Genomic DNA, 22713 nt, shown 5'->3' on the forward strand with positions numbered 1-22713 from the left:
GTATCTTGGGTGGGAAACACCTGGTGAGTGGTACTATGGCACTGTTAAGAGGACACCAAAATGTTTGGGTTTTGCAACAAAACAGAACAAAAAAACCCTTGCTTTTTAAAGTAGAATAACTGGATTTTTCCTTCTTTGCATTTGCTGTTACTCTTCTAAAACCATGAAAGTTTATCACATTCGGAGTGACAGTTCCACCTGTGTGCTTGTAAGCTGCATCCTTGTGCAAACAGATATTTTCCTTATGCCAAGAATACAGTCCTTAAGAACACACGTCACTTATACTTAAAGGCTTTTCCTTTTTATGCTTATTTTATGATCAGCCAGAAAATCAGCTGTCAGTAACACATATCACAGTGGTAGCATCTGAATATTGTGTTTTGATATGCCACTGATTATAAGGATCTTTGAGTATAGCCTAAGTATCTTTGAGTATAGCTGTAGAGAGCAATATCAAGCTGTTTCCAGAATTTGATTTTTCTGCAAAATGAAAAGAAATTGTCACAATTGTAATTCCACTGTCAAGGTACAGTTTGATTACACAGAGAGACTATATAATCATGTGTTTGATCCGTATCTTCGGATGTAAACATATTAACTATGTTTTTTTATTCTTGTCCATTTGTAAATTGCACATTGCTCTGTAGTAATTTAACCTGTCAACACCTTTGTTAGGATGTGCTGCATTATTTTGTATTGTACATTTCTGGCTATATTTATTTAGCTCTTTAAAAATGTGCCTGATTAAAGATAAATATTACTGTCATAAATACAATGCTTTAGTATTTTTTTGTAGAAAACAAAATGAAACCAGTACAACCTCTGGTTTCACAAATGAAACAATTCAGAATATGTTTATTACTGAGACTGAGCCATGCACACAGCATTGGGATCTACAGAAAATCCTTCTGCCTTGCATTTGTTCTAAAAAGCAGAGTACCTGTAATCTCAATGTTTTCAACAAATCTCCATGCACAAAACTGTGCCCCAGTGTCATGAGGATCTCACTTTAGTTTTATATCACACTCTAGTACATCATTTGTGAAACTGAAGTTGGCTTTTCAGACATATGACAGGTATGTAAAGATGTTTTCCAGTGCTCTTTGTGAAATTGATTTTAATTTTTTTCCCTTTTTAAGGAGATTTGTTTAGGGGAAAAGCACATCACACAAACTCACTGCTTTTGCTTTCTTTTGTCTGTCCCGTTCTTCTTCTTCCAGACCAGGATGAGAGAGCAGCAGAGCTCAGCAGAGAGCAGAATGAGAAGACCATTCGCAGCACGCAGACAGCTCTCCGCAATTTCCGAGAGTTCCTCATCTCCAAGTACCCCTCTGAGACCCGTGAGATCTATGTCATTCCCTGCAAAGAGCTTGATGCCTACCTTGCTTCCTTCTTTGTGGACGCCAGACAAAAGGATGGGTCTGAATATGAGCCAAACAGTCTGGCCAACTATCAGTGTGGACTGGAGCGGTATCTCAAAGAGCACAGGTATGGATACAGTATTACGAGGGATAAGGAGTTCAAAAGGTCCCAGGAAGCTCTAAAGCAAAAGCAGATAGAGCTGAGGTGTAAAGGAAAAGGAAACAAGCCACACAAATCCATGAAGCTCACCTTTGCTGATGAGCTTATCCTGCGCAAAAGAGGCTTATTGAGCCGGTACAATCCTGAGGGGCTGCTGAACCTGGTGTGGCTAAACAACACTAAGGCCTTTGGACACTGCACGGGTTTCCACGGGTCTACCCTCAAGTGGGGAGACATCCGGCTGCGAGTGACAGAGACTGGGTTGGAGTACCTGGAGTGGATGGGGCCAGACAACGGAGACGTCAGTGCCAAGAGCAAGAGAGGTGGGACGGACTCCCGGGTGTATGCCACCCAGCACTCCCCCCAGACCTGCCCCGTGCAGGACTACAAGGAGTATGCCCAGAGGCGCCCTCCGGCCATGCGCTACGAGGATGCGCCTTTTTACCTGTCCATCAAACCCGTCGTCAACTTGGCCGCGCTTCACTGGTACAACTGCCAAGCCCTCGGGAAAAACAAGCTTGCCAAGATGGTAAAGACGATGTGTGAGAAAGGCAACATCCCCGGCCGGAAGACCAACTTCAGTGTCTACCAGAGCTGTAGCACCCTCTCAGAAGCACAGAGCAACCAGCTGGTGCTGATCTGCAATAACTTGAGCCAGCAGGCGGCCCAGTCCATGGCAAGCCACTCCAATACCGGCAACTTCATAGTGTCAGCATCCTATGACTCTTCATCTGACACGGCCTGAAAGAGGGATATGACCTGAACACTTTTTTCTTTTCCTTTTTGTTTCAAACATTGAATTTGTGCTCAATAATACACATCAACTGTGATTGTACACTATTCCCCCCCATAGCCCTCTCTCCAGTGTTAAATCACTTTATAAGAATATATAAATATATATTTTTCTTTTTGCAAATAAGTCAACAGAAATAGTTTAGTATTACTAACATAGTATTTATAGTGTTAATACAAAAATGAAAGGTACTTATGGATTCTAATATAAATGCAGATTTTAAAAGGATAAAAATGGTTCTCAGGCAACACAAGATAGACTGAAAATACCCTCTGAAAATACCATTTTTAACATACATATATTAGTGAGTGTAAATCCCCAGAAAGGCTTACGTAGCAATTCTGTTTCAAAGCATTTTTTCAACTTGGTATTTTAACATAGCCTCCCACTGTGGAGGAGACAGACTTTACACTGGCTGCTGCTTCTTACCTGCTGGCTTATGCTTGATCAGCAAGACCAAGAAATAAGAAATACATCAATGTAAGTTCACAAAACCATTTACAGCATTTTTTGTCTGTTTTTTATTATGTTTTCTGAGGCTCATTTGTGCTAAAAAAATCCTGAAGTCAGCTAAAAGCTATTTTTAACTTTTGTTTTTGTTGATTTTTTTTTTTTGGATCAGAGATGTTGCTAGTTTTTAGACTAAAAAGTGTTGTTCTCAACAATATGCAAAGTATAATGACAAAACCACTGTCATACTCATAATTTTATCTCTCTAGGCATAGGTTGTTAGTATTTTGTCACTGTGTGTACATAACATAAAATCTATTGACTCAGAGCAGTCTTTCAGTATTCTGGGAAATGCAACAGTGCAGAAAAATCTGCAGTCTTATCCCAAACTGTACAGAAAAATCGCATCAAATATGTCTTTAGCCATCATTTGAAATCCACCAAACAATAGAGAGTGGGACAATAATTTCTACAGAATTAAACAATTTTATAGAGAATTTAAAAGCTGGCTAGTTTCAAGAGCTGAAATACAGATTTAAATTGGCTACACATCATCTATTTCCATTGCAGACAATGTAAAATGTGTATATGAATCCAAAGGCAGAATTTGGTCCTTAAAGCCTTGAAATAATGAGTGCTGCTGTTCCAACATCTGACATTGCAATATGATTGTTCTTCTCCAAGTATGGGCAAAATACTAACAAATTCACTATTTCAGTGAATGATTATAATTCTTGACCTTTAAAATTATGAATGGTACTTTTCAAGTAATTAAGCTTAAGTTTAAGTTCCACAAGGATGTGCTAGGGCTATGATGAGGCTTTAGACAAGTCTGCTGGGGTGATCTGCCTGCTGAAGTCAATGAAAGAGTCAGCCTCAGCTGACTTCCCCTGGGTGTTGGATCAAACTATTACTGAGGGGTTTTCTTGTTTTGAGATTCTTAATTGTTGTGTTTCTTTATGTTTGTTTGTCTTTATTTCTTCACATTCCTGCATATCCTTCATATTCTTTAGATCTGCAACTGTGCAATGACTTTAATCATCACTAATTCCAAAGAAAAGGTGAAACAAAAGTAGCAAATAGAAATAACCCACCTGGCACCTAAAACCTCTTTTCTGTGTTGCTAGGATGAAATGTTCCTGTGTGTGAGGGAGGTGGCAGAATGTCTGCACCTCACTTAAGCCTTACTGAAGGTCTGATCTGGGGATGAAATAGGTAGCAGATGTGCCGCTGGAAAGTCTTAAGTGCAGAGATTTCCACTAAAATAAGTATCTGTCCTCCCAGGAAGCTTTGTGCGGGTGACACAACCTGGCTCTTATCTCTTTGTTCTCCACATGTAGCAGGGCTGGTACAAAGTCTGGGCTTCCTATATGCCAGCTGTCCTGGAGTCTCGGCATGCCATGGCAGTGTAACCCCAGCTCTACAGCCTCCCATTTACTGGTCACTGTCTCTCAGGGCTGTAGGGTAGGCAGTGGACTGGTGGGCACAAGCAGTCACTCATATTGCAGAGCCATCATTTTGCAACTTGGTTTTTGAATTTGAGGCCAAATTATGGCACTACTGAAGTGACTGCAAGCTGTGTCCACGATTTTCAGTGCCATGGCAACTCTGACTTGTATGTAAAGGAGACAGAAGCACAAAAAGGCTTAAGGTGAAGGACAGCTATCCAGTTTCCAGATGAGGTGAGACATCTGATTGCTGTTTGCACTGCCTTGCCTTTCCACAGCAGTGCTTTTAATGTGATACAGATAAAAATAGTTTTGCAAGGCCTGTGCTGCTCTCTGTGGAATTTCTGTGCTGTTTTCCACTGAGGACTCATGCAGCTGCTTAATATGTGCTGAAGTGCAGAAAATCCCATGCCAAGGAGCTCTCTAGGGGTGCCAGGTGAGAGTTCAACCACAGAGCCTGCCTCTAGGAAAGTCTGGTCTCTGTTTCTCCCCCATTGGCACTCATCTCAACACTTCCAGTGGCAGCTATTGCAGGATATGACCCACTTCCCTACATTTCCTTTCCCGTTCTGCAATATGGGGATGGGCATCAGCTGGCCTTGGTGGAACAGCAGATCTCCACTTCCCACCTCTCCTCCCCTGCCCAACAGCCTCGCTTCACTCCGAGGAGCAGATCACAGGCTGTGCATGGGCTATGCTACAAGCAGACCTTTGAAGTGCTACTTCACATCAGTGCTGAAATTCAGCCCCAACACAGACCTCAGAAGAAAGAAGACTGGCACTGTTGAGTCTTGAACAGGAAGGTCATAAGAAGCATTTTCTATGACTTTGTAATTCCACATGCTGCCAAAGTTGTTGATTACCAGAGTATTAGGATGGTTTGTGCTGATGTCCAGGACATGCACCGGGTGAGGCAATGTCTCTGATACCCTTGACTTAGGAGGGCACATCAGCAGCCTTTTCTGTTTGGGGGATAAGCTGTGGAGTATCTGTGCTTATTGTGACAGTCTTGACATTATCACAAGGAAGGCTGAGGCCCAACTGGAATTGAATCTGGCCAAGGATTTTGATGGTTTGAAGGGCTTCTTCAAATAAATCAAAAACAAAAGGAAAACTAAGGATAATGTGGGCTTGTTAATAAATAGATTGATAACAGAGGACACAAGTTACTGAACACCACCTTCGTGTTGGTCTTCACTGGCTGACAAGACCAGCCCTCAGGAATCTCTAACCCAGGATACCAGGGTAAAGGAATGTTGGAAGTCAAGGAGGATTGGGTCAGAGAACACCTAATCAAACTTGACGTCCAAAGTCCATGGGCCCTGATGGAATACATCCATGAGTGCTGAGAGACCTCACTGTGTAGCCCTTCTGAAGGATCTCGACAGGCTTGAGAGATGGGCAGAGATGAACTGTCTGAACTTCAGCCAAGGTAAAGACAGGGTCCTCAGCTGGGGAAGAATAACCCTACACACCAGCACAGGCTGGGGGATGACCTGCTGGAAAGCAGCTCTGTGGAGAAGGACCTGGGGGTCCTGGTGGACATGTAGGTGTCCATGAGCCAGCAGTGTGTCCTTGTGGCCAAACAGGCCAGTGGTATCTTAGGGAGCAATAGGAAGAGCATTGCCAGCAGGTTGAGGGAGGTGATCCAGCTCCCCTGCTCAGCCCTGGTGAGGCCTGACCTGGAGTGCTGTGTCCAGTTCTGGGCTCCTCAGTACTCCTGGAGCAGGTCCAACAGAGGACAACAAAGATGATTAAGAGACTGGAGTATCTCTCTGACCACACACTGGGACAGATTGCCCAGAGAGGTTGTGGGCTCTCCCTCACTGGAGATGCCCAGGAACTATCTGGGCACAATTCTGTGCTATGTGCTCTAGGATGGCCCTGCTTGAGCAGGCAGGTTGAACCAGGTGACCCACTGTGGTCTCTTCCAACCTGACCCATTCTGTGATTCTGTGATTATAGGAGAAGTTTTTTCTGCTTTGTGGTATGTCTTGTAATTCCAATTTACGATTAGTGCTGATTGCAGATTGCCTGGCAGATTTGGATGGGGCAGCTCCACATAGACTGCTTGTTAAAGAAGTTAAACATATATGGCCAGGATATGATACTCAAGTAGTATTATAGTCCAAAAATAAATGTATTAGCTTTTAAGGGCATGTAATGCAACATATATTCAGTCTTCATTTGTGGACAGTTACAAGAAATTGAGTGACCACAGCTTATTTAATTACCATTTATATTAAGACCCTGAAAGGTTGTTAACTCATTGGGAGAGAGACTTAGAATTTAAACCACTCTTGTGGTTTTGTCTCATACTTGTAGAAGAGTAGATGTCATAGGTGCTGCAGCTTAGCTGACAGGGGACAACTCAGTTGCTTGTAATTATCTCCCAGTACTCCAACTGAGGGTATCACACCTGTTCCAGCAGCAAATTGCAAGCTCATGACAACGGTATGCAGCTTCCATGGTGCTAAGATAGAGCAACATGGCCGGTGGCTATTGCTTCCAACTCTTACCAGCATTCCCCTCTGCCTAAATGAAGGACTGGGGTCTCCTACCATGGCTCTTGATGCTGAGTACCTTTGACCATGAAATCAAGGGCAGCTGGCAAAGCACCGTCCTGCCCCTGTCCAGCACAGGCCGCAGATGGTGGTTGGGTGTGGTGGCTGCAGTGAGGCACTGCAGGTGGCTGGCTGCATTCCTGGCTACATCATACTCTGAAGTAAAAGCTGAGCTTTTGCCCAGCTGTAAGACTGTGATTTCCTGGAGCTGGGGGTAGCTGGCTCCAAAAGGGGGCTTGCTTTTCTCCTTTCTTTTTCCTTTCTTTTTTTTGTGCCACTCACCTTTCTTTTACCTGGTGTTAGAGCTCTTCAGGGAGTGATTTCAATTCAGTAGCCCAGCAGAAATCACAGCAAAAAAAGGGGGAAGTCATATAATTTTCTGCCAACATACTGAGTTGGATCTAGTCAAAAACAGGTGCAAAGCCAGTTGGGGAGACAGAGGATGGTGTTCGCCTACCAGCATCGTAGAGTCATCGGCCTGGCTCGGCTACTGCATCCCATTGGAAACCCATCAAAAGGATAATGCAGATTGAGACTCTTCTGAGTTATTTACAGATGCATTTGATGCCTTGTGAACTATCTACAAGCTTCTGGGAGATTTACTTAGTGCTACCAAGAGCAAAATTTGGCCTTGAACTTAAGAAAGAGGCAAAGTGCCAAAGCAGAGACCTGCACACAGTGCAAAGGAGTCTGCACCAATGTTTGTGCTGGTTTTCCCACGTGGCCTTCTCACAACGCCAAAACAAGAATGAAACATGGGGATTATATATGGATGTCACCAGATTGATCTGGATGCAGCTGTGCACAATACATGCATTTGGATCTGTTCACGTGATTGCACATGTAGATGGACAGAGCTCTGGGCACTTTGAGTGGCTTAAGCTCTGTTTTATTAGTCACTCATGCATGTATTTATGATATTGTGGGTTTGCACAGTATTACATGTCTTCATGCAGGTAGTTGGAACTAAAATCTTTGATATCTGGGTGTTGCAAACTGCCTGTTTTATTTTAAAAAATGTATTTATGCAACAAAATGTATTTTTAAGAGCAGGAGAATGAAATACTGTCATGAACTACAATGTAAACTAAATTCCAAGGAATATGTAAAATAACAGCACATACTTTGTTCATTTGCACAATGCAAATAATTCTGTGATAGCAGCATCAGGGCTACTGACATAGAGGACAATCTAACAATGAAATCAGTGTCCATGTTGCACGTTCTCCTTCATAAAAATCAACACTTTCAAGCTATTTTGTTTTTAGAAGCCACTGTGCACTGTTATTCAGGCTACAGCATCGCTGCCCTCTTAGAAAGCTGTGTAGAGAATGAGATGCAAGCAGCGTTGTACTGTTGTGTGTCAGTGTCTCAGATGTTTGTGACCGGACCTTGTTCTGTTATTTTTGCAAGCGATGTGAGGTGGTAAGATGGGGATCAGAAAGAGCAGGTGTTGTGTCACTCTAGAACCTGGGCTGCCCTGAGGACTGAAGCAGCCTTAGAGGACACCATGATTCTGGTTACAGTAGGTTTCCTCCTGGTCCAGCTCATATTTACCCTTTCTTGTCACGATGTCTGAATACATCCCATAAGTGCACTGACTGACTTGACTAGAACGTGCAGTGCATGGGCTGATCATTCCTTCACAGTAAGCTGCAAGTGACTACAATTGACTGACTGGTCTTCCTCATCCCCAACATCCCTGCTCCTCCCACCATCCCTGATCTTCTAATATTCCCCTTTCCTGGTGTCTGCACTGTGGGACAGGGTGACAGCTTTGTGCAAGGCAGCTCTTGGCTGAGAGCTCCCTCCCTGCCTATCAAGTGACCTTGTGCTTTGGGGATAATGTGCTCAGGGTAGCCCACCTCACGTTGGGTGTGTGGGGGTTGTGGGATACTGCATGTGGGCACTCTGGAGGCTTGCATGTCTTGCACTCTCCTTCTTCTGCTTTATGTGAGAGGGCTTTCAAGTCATGACATGAGATTAAATTTGCTCCTGCGTAGAGGACCTGGTCCACATCTGTGTGCTGTTTGGCCCTCCACTGACATCGTTAAAATAGGACTGAGACAACTGAATCCTCAACAGTACTCAACTTCTGGACTCACTCTGTCAGGGAGAGAAGTTCATCTCACATAGTGCAGACAACAGGGTATTGGGGCCCATCCAACTCCCTGAACTTCCAAAGGCAGTGGGAATGTGTGTTAAAGAAGAGAACTTAGAGGACACAGGAATATAATTTGATTTTCTTGAAATGAGCCATTTCATGCCTCTGGGTTAGGGAAGAAAAAGACTCAGCTGTTCACTATGAAACATGGCAGGAAGTGGGTCTGTACTTGTTAATGAGGGTTCTTTGCTAAATGTCAGCATGAAGAGATGGCTTCTTTGGGGTAGGATGTGTTTTTTCTTTTCCTTCTGTGCTTTCCTATGTGTGCTGAATCTGCACTCAGTGCTGAGAAGCCATGGAGAGAGGACGTCATCCAACGTAAAGTATGGCTATATTTCTCACCACAAAACTTGATCTGTACTTTCTGGTGATGGTTGCCATGTGCTGAGTCATGCCTTGGTGGTTGGGGACAGTACTGCATCATCAGCTGATGTCTCCCAGCACATCTATTTTCTCTGTGCAGAGCCAGCATGAATGTCACTGCACCATTCTCCAAACAAAGAGCCCGGGGGCAGCTTGCCAAGGACATGGCTATCAGCTGGGCATCTGCAAGACAAGAAGGCGGAAGGCTCTAAGCACAACTAAATGATTATGCCTTCCTATGGACAGCATATGACAAACACGTGAAGCTGCGCTGTGTCTCCTCAACAGCTTTTGAAGTCTACCACCCAGGAATCAGTGCTCCACTTCTTTCACAGAAGTGTAACTTCAGCCAGCAAGGGAGTGGCCATTCTGAGGACAAGCCAGGGTTCTCTGAGCCTCCAGTGAGTTGCATGGTTGCACTGCTTCCAGCTTCACTCATGCAAACCAGGTTGTGCCAGTTCTTCCCCACTGCTCTCTGGCTGATGTCCTGTGAAGCTCTGCTGACATTGTTCCCCAGCACCTTGACTCTTCCTGAAAGCAGCTGAGAGGCGTTTACAAACGCTATAAAGCCCCACAGCCTAGACACACCTGTGAGCTTATTGAAAACTTTGACACTATCCACTCACTGGAACATATTTGAAGCAGTGGTGATGTCTAAAGCTTTAATACCTACTCTGTTGGGGGGAAGATCGGTTTGGTATAAAATTTTCTCATTACATGAACTGATGGATCTCTGTCTCAAGCAATTAATTTATTCCCTCTGTTTTCTCACTGGATTGGTTAATGTTAGTTGGTAATGCAGACAAAATTCTTTTTATTTTATTCTACAAATGCCACTAAATGAGTTGTTATCTCTGTGTTGGAAATGGACTTACTGTTTCAAAGGGATTGGGATGCTTTTGGCTAATCTTTTATTCTTTGTGCTCAGCATTCACTACACAGCATTTACTAGTATCTGAAAAAACCCATATACCTTTTCAGATTTCAGTTTGATCTTTTGTAATTAATAGAGGTTTCTTTCACAGTATTTAAGATACTGGTGAGGTAGGTGCTATCTTTGAAATTCAGTGGGACAAAGTTTCAGTGGGAATAAGAAGAGGTGTTTAGCTCTTTTAAACATTGCTTTGGAAATCCATGTACGAGTTCTTTTTCATTAGTACTGTTTTATACAGTCCATAAGTGTCAAGAAAATAACAAAACAGCCAAATGAAGGGAAAAACATCAAGAAAATGCAAAATGTTCAGAAGAAAAATTTTATATTATTCCTACACTAGAAAACAAAACTCTTAAAATTAATTTTACAGATACTATCTTTGCCACTTCAGCTGCCCTTTTTTTTTTTTTTTGTGAATAAAGACAGCTTTCTGACATTCCTCATGCCTAGAATTTGATCTGCTCCCTGAAGGCTGTAATCTTGTTGAGATGGCCCTCCTTACCATTAGAGCATGTTCTCAGCTGGCCTGCATCTTGTGTAGCCCTAAGTAGTCCCTGGTCTGCCCTGCATTGCTCCTGCCAGGATTCCTCATTCTCTTCTATTATCACACATTTAATACACTTACTGTATGTAAATTTCCAGCCTGAAAACAAGCCAATGCAGGAGACACTGCCTTGGTATCTCCTGTGGTGGATATAGCAGGCAAGGAAATAGTAAATAGCTTTGAACTGATTTTGGTAGGGAGACAAGTATCCTGGTGACTCTGAGACTGAAGGTGCACTGAATGATGACTGCAGTGTAAATTGCTTTGTGGAGAACTTTGTTTTTAACCTGGAGCTTATGGTTCAGATCTTGCAAGCTTTGCCTTCTTCAGGAGCTTTCTCTGTGAGAAACTTGAAAGACGGGGTTGCTCTGCCCAAGGCTGGGTGCATGGACAGGAAGTGCAGGTGCAGAAGTATCCAGAGCATTCAGAATGTGCAGACAAAAACATCTTAAAGGAATCTGAAAGCTGTGAGGGGAGGAAGTGGTGAGAACCTGATTTTGCACCTATTTATGGCAAGCTGGGTGGTGTTGCTGCCAGAGAGAATTTGGTGCCAGTTCTGCGGAGAGCTGTGGGAAATGCATCCCGTGCCCTCTGCTCCCACCCAGCTCAGGCTATTATTGCACTTCCCTCCAGGCATAGGACTAGCCCCATTGAAACAGAAGCTTTCCTGAGGTAGGCAGGAAAGGACATCCCTCAGACACTGTTGTGTTGTCAGTGCTTGCTTTTGTCCATGTGACCCGTGTGTCTCAGGGTTGTCTTGAGACCTGTCAGGGTAGACCAAATATTCCAGACTTGAAGAAAAAGAAGTGGCAGAATATCCAAGTGCAACAAAGGTAGTGGAAAGGCAGTGGGAAAGCCTGGTAAACACAATGGAAGGTTTTGTCTTTTTTATTAAAGAAGGCAGGCATAATCCTTATCCTTTAATATCCTACTTTGTTTTCCACTGGAATTAGAAAATAATTTCCATTTTTTTTAATTGTCTTCAGGGTTTAACTCTGACTTCGAAAAGCATTTTTACTATGACAGCCCTTGGTCTCATGGTGAGCAGTGCTAGGAGAAACAGCTAAAGCAAGGCTTTTATCTTTCCCTGCATGCAATGTTTAATCTTTCTAATCTATTAACATGAATGTATTTCCTGCCATTTTGTAAATTGACAAGATTAGCACTGTTTCTTTCAAAATAGCAGTTGAAAAACATATTTTACTTAAACATAACCAAATTTCCACCTAACAATGTGAATTTTCCATAGTGACCAATCCATTCTTAGAGTTAAACCTCTAAGGCTAATGCTCAATCACTGACTTTACAACTTTTTTTTTTTTAAGAATAGTTTGTAAGAAAGTAGGTTTTTATTAAATCTTTTGTTTTGTTAAAAAAATTTCACTGTCTTGCCTAATAATAATAGTAATAATAACAATAATAATAATAATTCTATGCATTGTGTGATTCAGTGATGTTGTTGAAATGTTACATGTTTTCTCAATGTTCTGACATTTGTGTATTTATGTGATACTTGTAAAAGTCCTAACCATTGCTGCTATAATTACCACCATTTTAGGTAAGTGAAAACTGTACTATGAAACTGTTCCAGTTAGCAGAATTTTTGTGTGTCATGCTAAAACTCTGCATTCTGCTGATCATTTCTTGTTTTATGACAGTATTTAGTGCCTTCTGTAGAAGGAATCAATATGTTGTGGTAGATGGGAGATGCCAAACTTCTAATATCTTTTTCTGCACAGATGATCACTTACCAGCTTGAAGTTTAAAAAAAAAAAAGGAAAAAGAAGAAAAAATAATATTTCATTCTCCATCTTTCTTTAAAGTATATTCTTAATGATTCTTACTTGGAGAAACAGAAAGCTTTAATAGAGCTGAAAAGAAGCCATCTTCTTCTGCTACACCTCCTGCAGCAGCAGTCCAATAGCCGGAGGGAATGCATAGTATCCAAATGTTTCTGTTGGTGATGGATCCATTGCAGAGCATGCTAAAGTGCCATTTAATGGCAGCAGTCTTCTGTTCTTGCAGCATGAGCTGACAAGAGTTAGCGTGGTGAGTGGTGGATTCCGGTTTGTTCTGCTTCTGCTGAAGCCACACATTGCTGCCAAATGAGACTTGGATGAAAATCAAGCCCAAGATTTTTGGTCTTTTTCTTTCTAAGAACATGGCAGAAAAGCCCTGTTTATCAAAATTCTGACATTGCATTTTCAGTTCTCCTTCTACCCTCCGCCTAGAATTTAGCAGTATAGCAAACATACACACTCATATGCATTCATTTTGATAAGATTTTGACAGGCTGAAATTGTATCCTACTGAACATACAATAGAAACAGTCAGGAGGGAAATGTGAGATATTCAGTTCTCTGGTGCATTTCCCAGCCTGGTTTCCCAGCATGGTTCACTGTACCTAGGCTGGTCTTTAAAACAGTGTTTTGTATGGAAAAAAGGAAAGACTGACCATCAATTTTCTGTCTCTACTGAGAGATTAAAGTCCATTACATGTCTTGAAAAAATGTTTCAAATCAAAAATAACAGGTTATCAGAAAAACTGCATGTTTGGGAAAATAAGAGTACATTGAATTCATCCTCAGCAGTATTGCTCTAAAGTCATCTCTGTCTTCAAGCAGGAAAAATTACCGCCCTTGTGATGTCAAAAACTTCCCCAAAAAAACCCAAACAACCAAACAAATGTATGCCAAAATTTTCAGTGTAGTTGTTCCTTTTTGTGATACCAAGGACATTTGCAAAAAGCAATATTGATGCATACAGAACATGTTGAAAATCATCCTGTGTAGTAGGTTGCAAGTCAGTACCGCACAAACTGATGAATTTGAAAACCCCAGCTGAAGATTAAAACTTTTCACAAGGGATTAGAAACCTTTTCCAGTGCCTCAGTTCCCGTCTGTTGAAGGGAATTGAGCTCTTTTCAGAAATGTTAGGTCCTTTTGTTGTCCTTTAAAAACTAGAAGCTTCTTCAAACTCATTTTACTAGACCAGAGCCAGCTGAGACCAGTTACAATGTGGTTCTCCATTGTTATGGTTGTCTAGTGGCTATTTACATGTGAACACATGCTACTAGTATGAGTGAAGAGTTTTGACTCCACAGAACTCCTGCCTATGTCACCCTAATATTAAATATTCAAGCCATGGTCTTATATCCTGCATTTCTTCTATTTATAGCTAGACCTGAGTCTCCATGGTCCCACCAGTTGCACTAATTGTCTTACCAATTGATCTTCCTAACTTCTATGAAAAGAGTCTATTAAAAAAGTCAGATTCCAGCAGCATAGCAGCTGTTTTTTCCCCATCTTCTATTCCATTTGAAGCTAGGTATATCTGCATTATCTTCAGCTTAGATTTGAGCCAGAAAAGCCATCAATGTCCTTTATTCCTACTTTGCACCCTGGACATGCCATTATGGTTGTACAGGTGCAGGCCTGGCAATAGAATTTAGCCTCCGTCCTGTAGCATGCTGGAGTCTCTAGTTGCATTTGTTTGCTTTTCACCACAGTGCATCAGTTTCAAGACACAAACTGGGTGATACTAATGGTGTGTTGCTTTAGATACCACCTTCCAATCACAGTGATTCCTTCCATGTACATAGCGTCCATATTATCAGTCCTGTATTTCCTCTTGTGTGCATTTTTGTCTAAAGTGTATTATACTGCAGGATCAGCTTTTTTTTTCTCTTTTTTTTTTTTTTTTTTTTTTTGCTAAATAGCTTATCCTGTGCTGCTGAAAGGATCCAGGAAAGAATTATCCATCCAAACCCCAGTGGAATTTGGGGACTTAGCTTTTTTTAGACCCCTTTGGAAGCCCCAGCTGTAATCAGCTATTTAAAGCGGAGATTTTAGCATGAGGTGTGCTACTTATCTTCCACTCCAAATGCAGTTTTCTGTACACAGAGCACCTTCTTACACAGATATCTTGCTCCTGCATTTGAGAGATTATATATACAGCAGATTATGTATACTTGTCTATTAAGGAGAAGTAATATTTTTATGCATTTTAATGCATTAAGCTCTGCAAATGTAGAATATCTTGGGGGAAGGGAGACATTACTGGATCATATTCTGAAAACGTGAGTAATATTGTTAACTAGTCCATTTTCAGAGTTACCTGTTCAACCCCATTGTCCTCAAATTACCCTATTTCTGTACTTGCACAGCAACAGGAGAAAAACAAGCAAAAAGGATTTGCTGCTGTAAATGAAGGAAGATCATAATCTACTTAGAACCTCAGATCCCCAACAGGTTTGCAGGCTGGTAATTTTTCTACTCATCAGCTGGATAAGTTTTGACGCATATAAATGTCATATTGCCATATCTGCAGTGTATTTTTATGAAGCAAACTTCACACAGGGTAAGGTCCTTCACAGGTGAAGACCAATATGGTCAGCAAAGTTGTCTGTCACTTGTGTTAGTTGAGAACAGGTTTTTTTGTTGTGATGTATTTTTCTTCTTCAAGACACTCCACTGTTCTTTAATGGGGATAGAATAAACAAACGTGTTGTACTGTTATCTGCCACGCTGTCTCCTTGAAAATGTTCTTTCAGTGTTTGAGTACAGAAGTGCCCTCAACTAAAATAAAGTAAAACCAAGAGGTCTTTTCTTTTTAAAATAGTGTTTATGAGTTTCCTCTCTTGCTTAGGTGTCAGATGATTAGGCTTTTGAAAAGAATGTTTATTCTTATTGGAGTGTGACATTCACTGTTACTGATCTGTAAATTCCAGAGATGTTCTGATCTTCATTGCACTTCACCTCCATTTTTATTCCCTTATGATAATCTTTAACAAGTCTGGTTCTACTGCATTAGAGATTGGTTTCAGTGTCTGTACAATGTTTGCTACTATTGTAGTGTGACTTGTTATTTTCAATTTTTAAAATTTGTATTGGTACAGCCTTAACTTACAGAATTAAAGACCATTTAAAAATTAATCAAAATAGTCATTGATGTCTGTGATAACTGCATGCTTTATTCACAGTATTTTGTCTGTAATTATGTGTAGCAACCAAGTCCCATGTATTTAATAAATTGTTTTCTGCAAAGTTGACTGCTTTCTTTAATCAAGTGAAAATAATTTACTTGACATTTCGAAGCATGTTGTATAAAAAAAAGCACAAGCTGTGTCTCATGCTTTTCAAGTATGAGTATCAGCATAGCTGGGAAGTTCCCATGGACCTATGGTGCATTTTGATTAGCAGAGTGCAAATAGGCTAACCAAGAAATAGTTGGCGTCATACCCTCTTTGACTTCTGGGGCTGTGTTTCAGGAAAATATCTAAACAATTGCTTAAGTAAGTCCTTCTCTACTCAGGAATTTACTTAAAAGCAAGCTTGACTTGAACCATGTGCTTATTTAATCTCAGTTTAGTAGGACTAAAAGCCTACATACGGAGAGCCATTTTGGAAAGTCTTTTTAAAGTAATTTTTCCAAACCTCATATGGGTACGTCAATTCCAAGGCATAGTTTGGCTTGAAATTGTTTATTTTGCAATCAGAATTTCAGCAGTAAGGTCTGCTCTCCACATAGTTTTGTTTTAATGTTCATCTAGAATAATTAAATGTACGTCCAAAAATATGCATCTTTTAAGACAGTTCTTGTCAGGTCTGAATTTGCTCCACTCAAGAGGTTTTAAAATGAAAGGGCCAGAAAACTAGAGCTAATAAAACCCCTATACTGTGAAAGTAAAACATCCCAAATAAAAAAATGCCTTAAGAAATTCCACAGAGCTGCTCTTCATGGGACGATAACTGTGTTGGAGAAGGTCAGAGTGTCTTGGGTTCTGCCAAAAGAACATGAGGAAAAGGAAAAGCTAAATCCCTCAGGAAAATGCCACAAAAATGTGTGTTGTTAGGACATAAGTGCAGGATAGTGCAGGATAAGTAAGAGCTAAGTGACATCATGGGTGAGGTATAGAGGAACATGACTTTCACCAGGTATTCTGGGACTGCATGTCCATCACCTGACAAATTCTGCTAAAAAAATTCCCTTGTTGATGACTGGGGCTAATAGTAGCTGGACTGTGCTTGGCACAGTAAAAGGCATTCTGTCAAAGATCCTGCTGTTGTCCCAGTGACAAGTGGAAAGAAAAAACAGAGGCCTTTGGATGAAGAGAGACACGGAAGTGAATTATGGACAGGTGATGGACAGGTGTTTTCATGTCTGTTGCACATGCACAGTAAACCTGTGGGATTAAACTCTATAGCTTGGATTAAAATGTCTCACAGAAGCTTAAGTTAATGAGTTTACCTTTGGTCTAGAAGTGAGTATTCAGCTGGTGGTTCATGTCTTTAATGCAGATTCAGCTCAGCAAATTGGTAAAGTATTGCTAACTCAACTGCTTTCACTTTTCCCTTTCTACATCAATTAACTCAGATTGCCACTTTAAGAAGTGCTGTGCTTCCCCAGCCTGTGGGATGGTTGACTGTTCTTTCCTCCTCCTCTCACACCCAAGGATAACCAGCAGGTATGTGTGCATGCTGTGTAGAGTCTTGCACTGTCCAGGCCTTCTGGGTAGCTAGGCAAAAAGGACTAAGGAATTTGGCTCAGGCAATCTGGAGTGCTTCCCTAGCATCTATCACAGAATTCTATCACATCTATCACAGAAGTGATAGAATCTTCAGTTGTGGCTGAATGTATCTGAACATTGTGTTCACGACATTGCTGAAGAATATTATGACTGCAACTGATGCAAAAGTTGCTGAGGAATACTGTGGCACGTTGCTTCTTCAGGGAGACTTTGAAGGTGGCAAAGTGGGCCTGTAATCACTGATGGTTTTCTTTTTAATATATGCTGAAGAGAAATGGAAATAGGCAGCTATCCCTGAAAAGATACACAAGATTTCTTTTTAGTGTAGCCTGATGGCTTACCATGTTACAACCTTTGCTACTGATACCTCTCAAAGAGACTAAGTAGAAAAAAACCAAACAAACAAGCCAAAAAGATGGCTGTGTAAAATGGGTATGTATAAGAAGATATGGCTATTTGTGCATGGACACTTTGTTCTAAGGTCCGAATTCCTACAGAATGCACATGCAAGACTGGCAGCACATGAAACATGCTTATTGCTGCTTCTCCAAAAACTGTAAAGAAATCACACCTGGAGGAGCTTGAAGACAAAATCCTGCATGCAGCTTGATACGAATGGAGTTCCACAGGGATTGGTGTTTGGACTGTAACATCTTTGTCAGTGACATGGACCGTGGGATTGAATGCAGCCTCAGCAAGTTTGCTGACAACACCAAGCTGTTTGTGCAGTTGGAACACTGGAGGGAAGGGATGCCATCTAGAGGGACCAGGACAGACTTGAGAGGAGGGCCTGTGTGAACCTCATGAAGTTCAACAAGGTCAAGTGCAAGGTGCTACACCTAGGTTAGGGCAATCCCAAGGACAAGTACAGGCTGGGCAGAGAATGGACTGAGAGCAGCACTGCTAAGAGGGAGGAGAAGAACTTGGGAGTGCTGGTGGATAAGAGGCTCAACATGGCAATGTGCACTTGCAGTCCAGAACGCCAGTTGTATCCTGGGCTGATCAAAAGCATTGTGGCCAGCAGAGCAAGGGAGGTGATTCTAACCCTCTATTCTGCTCCTGAGAGATCCCACATGGAGTACTGCGTCCAGCTCTGAGGCCTCCAATGTAAGAAAGACGTGGACCCCCACTGGAGCAAGTTCATAGGAAGGGCATGACAATGATCAGGGGTCTGGAGAACCTCTCCTACAAAGGACAGGCTGAGAGAGTTGGGGTTGTTTAGCCTGGAGAGGAGAAGGCTCTGGGAAGACCTTATAGTACCTTCCAGTACCTAAAGGGATTCTAAAAGGGAGCTGAGAGGAACTTTTTACAAGGGCATGGAGTGATAGAACAAGGAGGAATGGTTTCAAACTGAGTGAGGGTGGATTTAGGTTAGATACTAAGAAGAAATTCTTTACTGTGAGGGTTCACTCACTGGCACAGGTTGCCCAGAGGAGTTGTGGTTGCCCCATCCCTGGAAGTGTTCAAGGCCAGGCTGGATGGGGCTCTGAGCAACCTGGTCTAGTGGAAGGTGTCCCTGTCCATGATGGGGGGATTGGAACTAGGTGATCTTTAAAGTCCCTTCCAACCAAAACCATTACTCTGATTATTCACCTCAAAGCTCCTTATGTACTTGCAATAACTTAGTTAGTCTTGTCCCCATGGAAAATGGTAATGAAACAGGATCGGAGAAAAAACCTGCTTGAAATGTATACCCAGGAAAAGGCGGGCAGAAGCACTGAGTGCTAAGGAGAGAAGATGCTGCTAACCGTGGAACCATTAACCCTGAAATACAGGATGATGTCTTTCATCTGCATTTGGAAGGAGATTTCTATGCATCTGGACCTTGGTGAGGGGGACACAGAAATGTTCTTGGAGGCTCAGGGTGGCCAGATGTTTTCATGTGCAGAACATGAGCCTGAGAAAATGATTGAGCAGACAAGTATTGCCCATTCTACAAAACAGCTAAGCTGTATCCTCTTCTGCAATACCATCTGCTGTGGAGGTCATCTCTCCACAACATCTATGTCCTTCAGACTCCTGGGTCTGGAGCCCCTTCTGGAGGAGGGTCTGTTTACACAGTTGTCATCAAACTACTCAGTAGAACAGAAATCGTTCAGGCCAAGTTGGTGCTCGCAAGACAACAGGGAACACAGGAATATCACCTGGTTCATCCTGTGAGAGCAGATTGGCCTCTAAACAGCACCTAAAATTCCTGTTCTTTCTGGACAATAGTAGTATCTGCCAGGAGCCTGTCTTATGTGTCAGTGTCTGCTGCATGAGCTAACACAAAAATGAGTAAAAGACAAGTATTGTTTAAATACATATGGAGCGCTAGGACAAATTCATCACTCTTTACACAGAATATTATGAGTAGGAAGGGACTTATAATTAAAGGTGAGTAGACTCTGGAGATTTTAGGAACATCCAGATATTGCAGGTATCTTTACTTCTTTATTTAGAGTAGTTCCAGGGGGGATGTTAGTATGTTTGTTTCCATAGAGGGAGGATGAATACAGACCCCTGGATTTTCTGATATAGTCCCACTAAGATGGTGATTGCTAATTTGAAGTATGAACAGCAACAGGCACTGTGTGAGGAACTGCCTTTTCTTTAGGGGAAGAATGCAGAGATGGATAGAGACATTGGAGCTGAGATCTCACCAGTTTTGATGGCATCTTATTATCTTGTCTGGCAACCCTCCTCTTCTTCCCTTACCAAACACATACACACAGTGCAACTCTTGGCATCAGCATGGAGCAGAGCAGTACGTGTCTAGACATTTACCATGTGCATTTCAACTTAAATGGTCTGGCATGGAGCACCCACAAACCTTCAGATAATAGCACAGTTGTCTGCATAGATGTAGGGTGTGTGCATGTTTTGGCAAGCAAATATTACTCTTTTCTTCCTGTATCATCTCAGTGACAGAATTCTGGCAAAAGGGCTTGTGCCTGCACAGATGGCTATTTTGTATGATTTTGCAGTGTTTCTCCTGTGAGTGTGGCATCAGGTAAACAGAATACAAAGATCATTTTTTTGAAAGGAACCTTCATATGAACCTTCATAGCTAGCCTGCATCTCCTGAAATATGGTTAGAAAATAAACTCTTCAGTAAGCTCCAAAAGAGGGAGACAAAAGGAATATTAGGGGTGAGGGAGCAGGACTGAGATTTAGGTGCCAGATCTCCTCTATGTTTGTCAGTTACTGGTGTACCTACAGCAGCACTGAGTCTGGACAGGCAGCCTGTGAGTTACACACAGAAAAATTCAATCTTGTGGCACTTGATCCAGAACCTTTCAGTGCTGATATGATTATAACCCAGAGCACCAGTGCTTGCAAAGGCCCTTCTGGATATGGGGTGTATGTTTCTGGCCACTTAATGCTTTTCCAAATTCTGCCTGACAGGTCCCAGAGAGAACTCCTGTCCACACTCGGTAAGGGTGTAGGTTTTGTTAGTGTTTCCTGGTGATGCCCCAACAAGTCCTCCAAGTACTTCACAAGATGTTCAGGCATAACTCTTAAAGCTTCATTCAGATGCTGACAGGCAATGGTGGGCAAAGGGCTTTGTGTTTTGGTAGGCAGCAGCTGAAGTCAGCAATGAAGGCAGGATGGGAATACCCTTATCTTTAAACAGAACCCATCCACTGGTGTGGTACTGAACTAAGATTCCAGACTTTTCCAGGACTCCTCCACACTGTCCAAGAATGAAAGGGATAAACTGGTTTCTTCCAGACAAAAGAAAGTAAATTATGCTGAGTAAAAAAAAAAAAAAAAGAAATCAGAAGCAAGGATGCTATATTTTCTGCAGGAGTTGAAGGCAGGTAACTCTTGTTCCACCCTTCCAATGATACAACAGCCTTACAGATGGTAGGTGATACCTGCCTGCCATCACAAAACCATAATTTTATTTCATTTTAAATTCATAAGTATTTCCTTTTCTGCAAGTACTAGAGCTGCACGCTGCTCACCGCAACCAGCACTTTCTGATCTGGCTACATTTTCAAGCACTGGAGCAACTCATGCCATTTTTTGTAGTTTATGAAGACAAGGTATCTAGTAGGGAGAAAAGGAAAAAGTGATACAGACTTTAATGGACACCACCATGTATAGAGTATGAAGCATTCCAGAATGGCCATCTGTGTACCATGTTCTGTTGTGGCACTTGACTCACTGTCCCTGTTCAGGACTGAGGTAACACTAACAAGAAGCTATTACTCTTAGCATTATCAAGTATCAGAATTTAGCTCAAACTAGATACACCAATTTTGAAAATCTGGAATATGGAGAAACTGGGAAGTATGACTTCATTTCTTAGCACATGATAAACCCTGCCTTGGGAAGCCAGAAGCAATATAAGTCTCTGTCTGCTGTTGCTGTTCAACAAATTGCCTGAGTAATACTGGGATTCAAGAAATGGCCACAATAATTTTCACACCCCGGCCTGTCAGAAGTTAATTAATGACTGTGGGATTAATTACAGTGTGATAATTCCAGTGAGGCTGATGCTGTTGTACCCTCCAGGACAAGCAGCATTGTATGGTTAGGCTCTTGATTTTAGCAGGCTGTTTCCCAAAATGCTCTTGGTGCTCTCAGAAGTCCTTGGGTAAGCTACCATGAAGCAGTTGGAGCTTGCAAGATGGCAAGCAGCTTGTAGGGAAATGTGGGCCTCAATGTTACTAATCCATGGGCTGGGCAAAATCTGCAACAATAGAAACATCTTTTTTAAATCATATCTTCCCATAGTTACACCTCTGCAACTGCAGTAACAGTTAGCAGTGGCTGAAAAATCAAAGGTTAGAAGGAGAAATCCAACATCTCCCTCCTCTTGACTGTGAAGTGTACCACCTCTTCCTTTTTCCTGCAACACTGAGATGGTCGCTGTGGGGATCACTAGCTCAGTGCATGCAGAACAACCTTTCACAGCTAAATTCATTGGGCTGCAAAATCCCATTAGCTTCAGTCCAGTAAAAAGTAGATCTAATAAAGTATAGTAGATCTAATAAAATTATAGTGGTATCATAAAAATGCATTACTTTTTCATAAAGGATATTAAGTGTCTGAACATCTATAAAAAGATTCTCCATCAATCCTCTACTTTCATTTCCTGCCTATAGGACTAAAGCTCTCCTTTAGGAAATGCACGCTGCATGTCTTCACTTAACTCCTGGTATTCATCAAGATGCACCTGCCTTTGGTCCACTGAAGCAACAAGACCTGATTCTGTTGTGCCTGACTGGATGAAGAAAGTGGATATGAGTTTAAAATAAGATTTGACTGGCATTGCCTGTCCAGCTTGCACAGACACCTGTGGTGGAGAGATGCACTGGCAGTACAGTGTCAGCCTGTATATGAATAGAGTGAGTTTTTCACCGGCCCCAGAGTCAATTAACAAAGGAAAAACCTTTGCCTTTGCCATCCTCC

General features: G+C 41.9%; 1 protein-coding gene across 2 annotated transcripts in view; it reads left to right on the forward strand.

Moving 5' to 3' along the window:
• Positions 1-14677, forward strand: part of KIAA1958 (KIAA1958 ortholog) — a 69660-nt gene extending 54983 nt beyond the window's left edge. Inside the window, exons 3-4 of one of the 2 annotated variants that reach the window (XR_007904782.1) lie at positions 1221-2794; positions 9404-14677. Coding sequence is in view for 1 of the 2 variants with exons in the window: in XM_051789383.1 (XP_051645343.1) it covers positions 1221-2266 (1046 nt within the window). In the remaining variant the exon portion in view is untranslated. Of the gene's footprint in view, positions 1-1220 lie in introns of both variants that reach the window. The other variant, XM_051789383.1, reaches the window with a different exon arrangement.
• Positions 14678-22713: the final 8036 nt, after the last annotated feature.

This window comes from Manacus candei, unplaced genomic scaffold (genome assembly GCF_025592945.1).
Source record: "Manacus candei isolate 608988 ecotype Guabito, Panama unplaced genomic scaffold, ASM2559294v1 h1tg000027l, whole genome shotgun sequence".
Taxonomy (NCBI): Eukaryota; Metazoa; Chordata; class Aves; order Passeriformes; family Pipridae; genus Manacus; species Manacus candei.